At 42.9% G+C, this 12,313-nt stretch overlaps 1 protein-coding gene across 2 annotated transcripts in view; it reads right to left on the reverse strand.

The window, feature by feature from the left end:
- Positions 1 to 662: 662 nt before the first annotated feature.
- FXR1 (FMR1 autosomal homolog 1) overlaps positions 663 to 12,313 on the reverse strand; it is a 48,435-nt gene continuing 36,784 nt past the window's right edge. The window contains exons 12-17 of one of the 2 annotated variants that reach the window (XM_054982941.1): positions 10,605 to 10,812; positions 7,113 to 7,319; positions 6,096 to 6,296; positions 4,624 to 4,704; positions 2,438 to 2,529; positions 663 to 1,673 (exon numbers count right to left, since the gene is read on the reverse strand). In XM_054982941.1, the coding sequence (XP_054838916.1) occupies positions 1,503 to 1,673; positions 2,438 to 2,529; positions 4,624 to 4,704; positions 6,096 to 6,296; positions 7,113 to 7,319; positions 10,605 to 10,812 (960 nt within the window). In that variant the 3' untranslated portion in view covers positions 663 to 1,502. The remainder of the gene's footprint in view (positions 1,674 to 2,437; positions 2,530 to 4,623; positions 4,705 to 6,095; positions 6,297 to 7,112; positions 7,320 to 10,604; positions 10,813 to 12,313) is intronic. The other variant, XM_054982942.1, reaches the window with a different exon arrangement.

Here is a 12,313-nt window from a genome sequence, read left to right on the forward strand (position 1 = left end):
AAGGAACTAAAGCTGATGAGTTGTAGGCCTGCATCAAATGAGCGTTCACCTTTGGAGTAGTGTCCAGAAAAGCTACTTGAAGAAAAATATGCAGGTACAACTTAATAAAACTGATCAAAATCCAAATCCTGTATGTCTTTATGTTCAAGTGTTCTAACAAGATGTTTTTAATGAATAGTTGTTTGTCAAAGTGTGAACAAACAGTAGAGGAGAAAAACAGGTCCAAATGCTGCTTTTGGGGTTAAACCCATAGAGGCATATGGGGCATAGCCATTATAAAGTATTGTGAGCACAATGAGCTACCATGGATGACTAGTGGAGCGAGTACTTAAATACAAATACATGTGCCAAACTTTGAGATGTATAATTAGAAATTTTTGCAGATTTAAAAATCCCCACATGCAGTTGTCTTGAAGGTCAGAGGACGACAAATCAGCCTCCCATGCCTCTTCCGAAATTTGAGCAATCCCTCTTGAAGATGCGGGTTGCTCCACAGGAAGAAAGGCTAGTAGATGTGCTGTCACTTTACAATAAAAGCTTGACCTTTATGAAATTAGCAGCTTCCTCAAGTTGTTTGGACACACTAGGATTTTTAATCCAAATTTGACAGGTTCCTATAATATATATTTCAAGAGTGGAAAATAGTTAAGGATCAACCAATGGAAGATCAAAGTTTATTTATTTTTTTTCTACCAGCATACAAAAACATATTGCACATCAAACAACCAAAACAAAAATAAAAATACTCTAAGGACTAACATATGTAGTTTATACAGAATAAACTTTCTGGAAATTGATCTTTTCAGTAGTTCTGGTTATGTCATAATGGACATGACTAATTCAGCTTAAGTGTTTTAACTAAAGCTATGTTTGATTTTTAAATACTGTACAGTTTAATAAATAAATCAAACAAAGCCTCAATGTAGAACAGTCACTGCCAATGTCACCCAATATCCCTGCAGATTGAGAATTTAATAAATGTATTCCAGTGGCCTGCAGTTTTTCCCACTACATACAGCATTTAAAAAACATGTATTAAAACAGACCAGTTTCCAGACTAAACTAATGGAGAAAATTACAATTCAGTGCAAAATATTTTAGACTGCATTTTTCTAGTTTTCCTCAGGTGAAGAAGTGGTTGCATATTATTAAAAATGTAACAAAAGCAGCTAATGCTTTCATAAAGATTACGTTAGGGATCCCCCCACATCTCTGCCATATTTTGAAAACAAAATAACATTTCCTATAGCCAGCAATTTGTTTTTATTTAAATGTTACATATACTATTCTCAAGGCACATCTGATGATATTTATAACACAGTAGGTGTCAAAAGTATGTTCAACGTTGGATTTCTTCAGGATCCCTCCTCCCCTTTCTGTTTTCCAAAACAGGAACTGAAAGTGCGGTGTCAAGACTCGCGATCCATATTCTATCTTTGGCAAGCTTATACAAGCACTATTGTAAAATGTAATGTAAAAGAACTGTAAACTAGGAACTCTGCTTATGAAACACCATTCAGCACAGCTTCTTCCTGTTTATTTCCATCTTCTGGTTTAGTACTCGGCCTTTCTTCAGGACTCTGCTGCAGCTTTGAAGATTCAGTCCCAGAAACTACTGCAGGGCCATTTACAGCCTTTTCTGAAGGGACAACTTCTTCAATCACATCTTTTACCTTTAAAAGAAAACACAAATCCCACAGTAGGCAACAAGACCATTTCGAAACCATTACAAGCCAATACCTCCCCCTTCCCCAAGTTCCAAAGACAACCAATGAAGTTTCCATTATCCTTTCTAATCTATTTTATATCAAACATTTCCAGTGTCGCAAAAAAACAAAAAAAAAAACCCACTCACGGACTGCATCTATGGGTTAATTTGTCCCCAGTGGAAATCTCACTTCAAATCAAGAGTGTTTTTCAAAGAGCACTGTAGCAATGCATTCTGCACGCAAACTGTGTATAAAGAAATGGGATGACCAGTTTTCAGCCTGATACTCAAATTGTGTAATCCTAAACATAGTTACTCCAGTCTAATTCCATTGAAGTCAATGGGCTTAGACTGGAGTAACTCTGCTTAGGATTGCACTTCTCCACTGAGAGAGATGAGAATGGATGTGGTTGTGCCATTCTCTCAGATTCTGAAACATCATAAATTTAAGAAATCTCTCCATCTCAGTTCTTCCCTGCTGAAGCCCGTATTCTGTATGCTTCTAGAACTGCAAAACCTATGCAACTGAACACTAGGGCCTCTGCTTGTACTGCCAGACACAAACACACAAACATTTCTTTGTTGCCTGAACACCGAGTGGTCAGGCAGTTTGTAGTGAAGAGCATTTGTAGGGCTTCCTTGTGCCATAATTTAAAGCAACTATGGACACTGGGTAAAAATCAACCATTTTTACAAGTAAACTGTTAGGTTGCCTTTTGTTTTTCTTACCATTTCTTTCTTGTTTTTGGCCAGTGTATCCCTTGGAAGATTTCTTTGTCTACTCTGAGATTCTGCTCTTGAAATGTAATCAGCAACAGTAACTGAGAGGAAGATAAACAGTATTTTCAAAATTAGTTCACAGTTAAAGTCAAAGTTGCAAGGCATGCAGGCTCAAGTGCATGCACTAACCTTTCCCATTCTCCTTCCCCGTCTATCCTGCCCAGTCAACAGATCTTGGTTCTACCTCAAAAGATGCTTCTCAAATTTCCTGACTTAAAAGAACAGTTACTGGCTGGCACAGGTTACCAGCATCAGAATCTCAAACCCAGTTATGCATATCGACTTCTAATCTGAAGCTTTCAACATTTGTTGCTATACATTACTGAAATTTCCTGAGTCTAGACTCTTTAACAGCTCAAGCAGAACCAAGTATTCACATTGCATTCTCTTATTTGGAGGCAATGTAAGTAGAAAGCTTCAGTCTTCAAGCCCCTTAAACTCAAAACTCAACCAAGTACAGACAATGTCTACCAGAAGTTTCCTGATACCTCTATTGTTTATACTAGGAACTTGTGGCTTACATTATTACCAAAAGGAGGACTGTAAATGGCTATTACAATGCTTACAATTTTTAAATTGATAGTCTTCAGGGTTGAAGACAGCCTACTATATGATTCTGGAAAAAGGATGGAAGGATAATAAAAGTGCCCTGCACAAGGCTGGGCACATGAGAGGGTGCTGGGCAGATGACCTGATCTGGTGCTACATCCATAGCCCAGCTTCTGAATGGTAAATTTAGCTGGTGATTCTTCCAGAGGAGAGGTGCCATGGTTCTGCTGTACAGCACCTAGGCTTAATCGCTTGGTGTCTCCTATAAAAAAGGGAACTCAGACAGATGCTAACAAAAATCCTTGTCTGCTTGTGACCCAGGAGATCCACAGTGAGCTAGACCAATCAACGCTCTGCCGCACTGTAAGGTGGCTTCATGAATTCATATTCTCAAGTACTTGTTACTGCCAGGGAAATAAGCAGTTCTGGACTCCCTTAACTCCTCCATAGGAGAAGAGTACTGTCATTTGTTCTCTCTTTTTGGCTGCCTGCAAGAATAGCCAGCAAAAGCGAGGGCGGGGAACAGAACAAGGAATGGTAATAAAACTAGCCTTGACAGCTGCTGTGAAGCAAGAAAAATCTGCCAACTCGTGCACAACTACACATACTGAGAGACTGAACAGGCATTCGGTCTCATTCCAACTTTAAGATTAAACCAATGTTTTCAGAACAGTTAATCTGCTAGACAATCCTGTCATGATACAGTTCTACATGACTTCAGGTACCTTGCCGCTTTATGGTCCTACAGCAAAACAAAATCTCTGCAATTTTATAAGAGATAATGAAGAAATAAGAGAAAGCAAAATTCATGTTCTGATTTGTTCTTTCAATGTCTCAAAAACCTTCTGTGGAAAGATTTCTTTAGAATTTAGCTAATCAACATTACATCTCCTGCTGATATGAAAACCCATCTTCTCAAATTATTCTGTGTGTCATGAAACTCCTTGTCCGCCTTAATTATTCAAAGGGAGGTGACAATGCCACAGATCATTATTTCAGTGAGATACGGGAACATTTTAAGAGAAATTACTCCAAAGTTACTTAAGCACAATGCACGGATTTACAGGCACAACACGTTTAGAATAGCTACACAAGACACTTTATACCTTTAGGGGATGTAAGATGTTAGTACACATTAAAAATGCATCAAACCACAGTACCAAATGAGAACATGCAACTAAACCCACTGCAACTCTTTGTGTCCTTAAAAGGGACTCAGGGTCTTTATTAGATCAAATCAATTATGGGACAGACATAAATCATGCAGGTCCCTCCCAATACCAATCTGTTAGAGCACTGAGAATCTGAGTAGCATCCATATTACACAGAAGAATCATCTAGCAAAGTCTCTTTCAACTGGGCATAAGCCTCTAACATCAACATCCTTGGATGCTTGGCTAAACTTAAAGCAAGAACAGATTTAAGTTATCTATCAAGAGTTTTTCTATCCTACAATTTTGATTAGTTATTAAGCAATTGTTATGTACACAAGGCAGCTTCATGTGTGTTTAAAGAGATACACATAAACGCCAGACATTCCCTTCATGCTTGTGACCCGAGACAGCCCACTTCTCCACTCAAGTTACCTGGCTGTCTATCTTCTGCCTGACCCCTGAAGCGACGCCTGCGACTACGATTGCGTCGCTGGGGTTTTTTGTCTCTATCATCTGCAATTGCAAAATTTACCATGAACCATCTCAGTGATAAATTGTTCTGCTAGCACTTTAGCGCACAACACAGAAGTTTTCTGAACAGTAAAGCACCTGTTTTATACATTTTGGTACTGAAAAAGCAACAGCACAACTTGATGTTTAAAACTTGATGTAATGTTAGGTTTGTGCCCAAAACATTAACATGGACTTAAGGAATTAAATTCGCCTGTGTATGATCTACAAAAACGGTATGTGATCACAAATCTTCGCTTTAAAACTACATGTGCAGAAACCTCACTGATTTGTGTGTGTTTGGTATCTTAATTCATATAGCTTCTTTCCTTCCAAAGCTTATATAGCAATTTTCACAAAACATCCCCTCTCAAGTCCTGACCAAGGCAAAAGGGACATTAATTTTACATTTGTCCACTTCTGTGAGCAGGAACCAAAGTTCCCCAGAGGTTATGCACCTGTTCGTGAGACTTTCTAACCCAGAGCCAGCATGGTATAGTGGTTAGAGGTTCAAATGAGGATCTTGGAGAACCCAGGTTCAAAAACCCACTCTGCCATGGAAGCCTGCTGGGTAACCATGGGTCAGTCACACACTCAGTCTAATTTACCTCACAGGGATAAAGTGGAAACAAGGAGAGTTATGTAAGCCACCTTGGGTCCCCAATGGGGAGAAAGGCAGGGCATAAATGGATTAAAGAAATAAATCAAGCTGAGTCATGGTATTCACTTCTGTGTGAATACCCCACCACCACACTAAGCTGAAACAAGATGTAGTCAGAATCACTGAGCATACGGTCTCTCCCATTCAGAAGAGTGTTCCTTGTAGCAACACTTCTCTATGACAACAGAGACCCATGAAGTTAATCTTACATAGCCCTTCTAATAATATGAATCTATACAGTTCAAAAGAGGAAGTGCATGAAGGGCTGAGCTAGTGCTTGGCTCTCATGGCCTTTTCTTATATACCCAGGGTAATGCCAATTGCCACTCTGAGGTCAGAAAGGAATTTTCCTCCAAGCCAGATTGGCCAGCGATCCTGGAGGTTTTTTTGCCTTCCTCTGGGCAGGGGTCACTGAGGGAGGTGACGGGGTCAGCAGGGGTCACTGAGGGAGGTGACAGCTGTGAATTTCTTGTGTTGTGCTAGATGATCCTGTACCTTCTATGCGTCTAGAATCCATTAAGCCCATAACATTCTGGTTCCAATTTTGGATGAGTAGAACTGAAACTTTTTAGGACAGCACACGAGTTCAACATTGTCTTGGAGTACAAGGAAGGAAAGAGAATGACATGCAAGTCAAAATGAATTGTCCACTGTAGTTCCAGTATAATTACACCAGCTTGGTATTGATGCCATAGGAAGCACTGTATATTTTCTGCACAAGCTATTTACATACCTAAGCCATTCTCATTAACTGATGCAGTATCAGATTCTGTCATCCCATCCATCAAAACAGCATCTTCATCAGTCCTTCGCCTGCGGGATCGCCTACGCCGGTTAGTGCTGTGATGTGATTCACTGGCGTCTGTGTCCGCAGTCTGGTCAGACTCTGTGTTATCAAGTAAACTGTAAGGGTTGCTGTCTGGATCTTTCAGCACTGAAGCAAAAGACAGAAGGAAAAACGGATCACATCAAAACCAGCTGTAGCAGATCTAATATTTTAATTCAATGTTAGGCAAGCAATCTTCAAGGAATAGGAAGAAGCAGTGTAAGCCAGGACACACATCATATCGGCTGCTCCTTTCTGGCCTCCTTCATCACCAGGATTTCCCATTAGAGACCATTGTCTCAAGCACTCTGCACAAGGTGCCAAGCCATCAAGGAGGAAAATTCCTCTGAAGGGGAGAGAAGTCACTGCGGTTCATGAAACAGGAGGGGAAGAAAGGGATGGGCACACCCAAACCATTGTTCAGAATATTCAAATACCTACAGATGCATGCCATACATGACAGATGGGCTTTAGCAACTCTCCAGCTCCTTTAGCAAATCTAAAACCCAAACTTAAATTTATTTAAGTGATTTTCTCAGTACCCTCCAAGTCAATCCATAAGATAACAAGAAGCAATGAACTGTATTCTGTTGTATGTAAAGCAACTTGAGGAGATCCAAGGTTCACATCCTGACACTTCCATAAAGCTAGCTGGGTCACCTTTGGCAAATCACCTTCCCTCTGCCTAACCTATCTGACAGGGCTTTTGTGAGGATAAAATGGAGGAGGCACGTACACCAGTCTGAGATCCTCAGAGGAATTGCAGGACAAAAATAAGTTTAGAATTGAAGTGTAGGAAAGCGAAGCTCACTGAACTACACTGCAAATCTTCATACTTCACACAGCAATGTCTGAATCAAGACAGTTAACCTGATAATATCACACTGCTGATTCTTGCAACTGAAGAATTTCTCAATTGCATACCAGAGCTGATTGACGACTTCCCGCCACGGGAGCCACCACGTCCACGACCCCCAGAAACACTGCGCCCTCTTCCCCCTGGTGGACGTCTTCTGCTGTCACGCTGCTGTCGGCTCTCCCTGTCATCATCTCCTGCTAATGACCAATCACTCAGTTCATCCTTTCTTTCAGACTCTGTTTCGGAGGGATTGGACAGCTCGGAGTTTGTTCCTTTAGAAAGATTGCAAAGAGAAAGACTATGGTGATAAAGTATTGTTTACAACAACAACAACATTCTAGAGTTCTAGTTTAAGATCAGGAACACTTGAGTCACCATGGAATGAGATATGTGAAGTACTCCCAGGCACAAAATCCAGATATGAGGTTTATTCGACAAAGTAAAAGTTGTCACACAGTTGTGAACCGCCAAATAAACATGATCTGAAGAGGACCAAGACCCATCCCACCATAACTATTCTATTCACGGTATATATGGCCTAGTTATGCCAAGTATCATTGGGAAAAAAATCTTCATTCGCACACACGTGACAGCATGGAGTCTCAGGATTGAGATCTACTTTTCCTTTTATACATGAAACTGCAGGTACTTCCAACTTCATACTAGCTTGAGTAGTTCAAAAGCCATCTGCAGATGAAGGATGTCAAGAATTTCCCAGTGAATCCATGAGCTTACCTTGTTTGACACAGACTGCAAGCTGATCAGTGATACATTCGTATTGCACTGAGCAACTTCAACAACTGCTCAACAAATCTGCAACTGCAGAAGCCAGCTCAGAGCTGATGGGGGATTTGCTGGGGCTTTTATCCACCCTGCACACACAGCAAAATAGCTGTTCAGTGAAATTGCAAAAGAGGTCTTCTCTCCCCTCCAAGTTGAGCAGGGACAGAAGCGACGCTGCATTGGCAAAGGGGAAGGTAAGAGCTCAATCATTCCCAAGATGGGTGGGAATGGATGCAATACTTTAATCCCTGCATTGCAAAAAGGAAATAGCTTGTTTCATTTTTCTCTGCAGCCCTAACAGATAGCTTGGGGTGGAAAGAAGAGAAGGGAAATATGCTGGGTTTCTGATCACACACATCCAATCTGTTGCATCTCAGCAAGTCTGGGAGGCAGCAAGGTTTCCAGTATGGGAGATCAGAAGAACCCAACTTCCAGCTGGTCAGCTGAGTGTCTGGTCCTGATTACGCCGCCCCCCTCCCCGCAAAAAAAACAATTTGCTGGGTACAGGGCAAAATTTCCACAGCAAGAGGTCAGAAACCAATTCCCTCATCAGCTGGAAGTCTGTTTATGATGGCTGGAAGCATCTTGTTCTTGCTAGTACAACCAGGTTGCAAACAATTGAGCAACCCTTTGATTAACTGGCTGCCTGATCCCCACTGGTGAACAGGATGTGAGCGGAACTCCTAGGCGGTGAAGCATCCTTACTATAGATCACAGCTGCACATTTATTTTTATGCCATACAACAAAACATTCTGCCACTAAACGATAAACTTTGGATCCGATCCGGCCAGCATGTTTGCTCAATCTTTGCCAATTAATCACCTTTTTACAGTTCCCATTCACAGAGCTTTGTCCGTGCAAGTCCCATGATCCCAAAACAGCCCTTTTGGTGATCAAAAGGGAGCCCTCTTCCTTTTTACCAGTGGAAAATCTGGTTGGATCCAAGCATTTGTACTTCCACTGAAAATTGCCAAGATATTGCCAGTAAAATTGCCAGTAAAATATTTTCTGAAAACACTAGGCATCAATATGGAAATTCTAGGCAGCATAGCAACTCACCGCCTGGGATTTGTTGATCCCTAACGTAAGGAAAATACATGCTATATTACCTTTAAATGTTTCAATTCCAATGAAAATAAATTCTATATAAAGCTTTGTATTTGTTTGAATATACCATTCAAATGACACGATTTATTTTTTTGCCTATTTGAGAATGTTTTTATGGGGACAGAAAATATGGAGGACTTTTTTACACCTACATCATATCACTCTATGCAGGAGATTGAAGACAGCTGTGGCTCTCGAAAGCTTATGCTACAATAAAGTTGGTTGGAGCTACTGGACTCTTTACTCTGAGATATCCACATGTATGTCTCTGTGAGTAGAGTGGCCAATTCCAAAAGGCAGATGGCAACGAGCCTGCCAGCATTCAAACTCTGCCGGGAGATCCGCCTGTGGGAGTGGTTGTGCTCCTCAGAATCGGCCGCTTTGCTGTTCAATATTTACACTCACAGAGACATTGCACTGTTTCTGCCATCTGTTGGGAGATCCGCCTGTGGGAGTACTGGTACCTTTTGGAATTGGCCGCTCTACTCACAGAGACATACATGCGGATATCTCAGAGTACCTTCGGGACATGTGATTATGAACTGAGTTACATGGTCCTTTACCTGTTTATAGGAGATTTTGTATATTGCAAATTAGAACATTGAATGACTAAAATACTTTTTGAGATTTATTCACTGATACTGATGTTTGTTTGGGGTTTCTGACAAGTTGTTTTTGGTTGTATGTCTTTTGGAACCCTTCCTGTTTGGTTTTGGTTTACAGTGGCACGCCCAGTCTGTTATGACAAGTACTGGTAAGTTACCATTAAGAGACTGCACAGGCTACATTCATGCATTGTCATATCAGCTCCTGAAACAATCTTCTTTGCTTATATCCTACCATAGTGGCAAAGCCTCTCCAAGCAAGAGGCATTTCCTAAGTCACGTGATGACAACATCAAACCAATCCATCAGTATTGTTTCGTAACAAAAAAGGTATGTAGTTTAATCATGCAAAAGAAAAAACCCTTACGTGTCTGAGTCTTACCAGTTTCATAACAAGGAGGGGGGGGGGAGGCTAAAGCCTCTAAACTCTCACAAGGTGACAAGATGGAGTTTCACTGCTGTAAACCTTTCCCACAGTGCAGACAATTTCTGAAAATTCCTAGCATGCTCCCAGCTGTTTTCACAAGGGGTGTAAAGAATTTGCCTTACAAGAGCATATGGATGAATATATCACATTGCTGCAGATGATGCAACGCTGAAGCTTCCCATGTGAGATAACCCACTGCTTTCTTAGATCATTAGGCTGCTAGGGCTAACGTGACAAATTACAGGTTTGAAAAACAGTCCATTGTCCCTTGAAACTATGGTGGACAAGAAAGGATTATGTACACAGGGGTTCTATTTAACTTCACGATAAGAGGTAGCAGGGTCTTTGTTAATTGACTGCAAAGCATTGCCAAGCATTAAATGGATAGAAACAAGGACACTGATTATGAAGTCCGTATTCAATTAATTCCTTTTGGAAACTTTGGATTTCTAAGCTCACATGTCATCTTTTAACAGCTGGTAAAAAATTCACTGTGATATCCAAGTACGCTGCATACCCACCATCTGTAGTTTGCCTTCTACCATTTTTTTTGTCCATGATACGCAACCAAGACTGACAGGAGACAGGAATATCACCAAACTGGCTCTCGCTGTCAATCTTAACACACACTCACCATAACCGGAGGTATAATTTGGACCTCTTCGTCCTCTGCCTCTTCCACTATAGGACCTGGATCCTTGTACGGAAGAAGGAGTGCTCTCATCAGTGGTGTAGCCTTTCTCCTTTTCAGGACCTCTAGTGGATGGTGGTCGAAAACCCATGCCGATTTGCCGTAGCTGCTCATCAATCTGGAGCCTCTCCATCCGTAGCTGTTCCACTTCCTGCATCAACAGTTAAACCAAATGTTACCAAGTCCGCTGCACTGCTATCAGAGCCAAGAATCACATTTTAGTCACACCAGGACAACTCAAGGCCCTAAATTCCATTCTTAAATCTCTCATTTTTCTCCCACCCATTCATCCTCCAAGGAGCTCACGGCTGCAGACACAGTTCTCTCTTCTCCATTATATCCTTGTAACAACCCTATGAGGTACATTAGGCTGGGGGTGGCTGGCCCAAGGACATCCAGCCAACTTCAAGGCCATATGGAGATTTGAACACAGGTCTTACAGTTTAATATTCTAGCCACTACAGCATTCCAACTCAAAATAAAACTGGTTGCTTACATGCTGAGCTACAAAACTCCAAGCACTGCATCAGCACTAAGACTGGTGCTTTGCAGACTGGACTGCAAATCCCACTGTCAGCCAATACAAAGACTCATCTATAGGACGCTTACTCACTTGCTATCCTAGTGCACCTCCAGAGGGCACTGCTATGGAGGGAAGCCCAGTTGAGGCAGCCCGTTCCTCCAGAGAGCACGCTGCGGCAAGAAGTCCAGGCCGGGATCAGGCGTGGAACAGGCAGCAATTCCTCCCCCCCCCCCATTTACCCAGATGGAATGAGGAGCAGAGCAGGTGGCAATGACCGCCCACCGCCTTCACCCAGCTGGGATCATGCGCGGAACAGGGGGCAATTTCTGTCTGCCACCTTCACCCAGCTGGGATCAGGTGTGGAGCAGGGAGTAATGTTCACTCCCCTCTTTCACCCAGCTAGGATCAGAAGTGGAGCAGGTGGCAATGCCCGCCTTCGCCATCACACAGCTGGGATCAGGAGTGGAGCAGGTAGCAATGCACGGCCCCCCATGAAACCACCGGGATCAGGCACGGAGCAGGCTGCAATGCCCACCCATCCACGCCTTCACTTGGCCGGGATCAGGCACGGAGCAGGAGGCAATGTCTGCCCTCCCTTCACCCACCCAGTGTCAGGAGCGGAACAGGTGGCAATGCCTTCCCCCTTCACCAAGCTGGAATCAGGCACGGAGCAGGTGGCAATGCCTGCCCTCCGCCTTCACTTGGCTGGGATCAGGCATGGAGCAGGAGGCAATTCCTGCCCCCTTCATCCAGCAGGGATCTGGAGCAGAGTAGGTGGCAATGCCCGTCCCCCATCTTCACCTGGACAGCATCAGACGTGGAGGAGGAGGTACTGCCCAACCCCCTTTACCTGGTCAGGATCAGAAGCAGAGCAGGCGGCAATGCCCACCCCCCACCTTGACCCAGCCGGGATGAGGCACAGAGCAGGAGGCAATGCCTGCCCTCCCTTCACCCACCCAAGATCAGGAGCAGAGCAGGGGGCAATGCCCGTTCCCCTTCACCCGGCTGGGATCAGTAGTGGAGCAGGTGGCAATGCCCGCCCCTCCTTTCACTTGGCCGGGAACAGGAGCAATATATGTGGCAATATGTCCTCCCCCCCGCCTTTACCCAGCCAGGATCAGTCACAGAG

Source organism: Eublepharis macularius, chromosome 6 (genome assembly GCF_028583425.1).
Source record: "Eublepharis macularius isolate TG4126 chromosome 6, MPM_Emac_v1.0, whole genome shotgun sequence".
In the NCBI taxonomy this organism is placed as follows: Eukaryota; Metazoa; Chordata; class Lepidosauria; order Squamata; family Eublepharidae; genus Eublepharis; species Eublepharis macularius.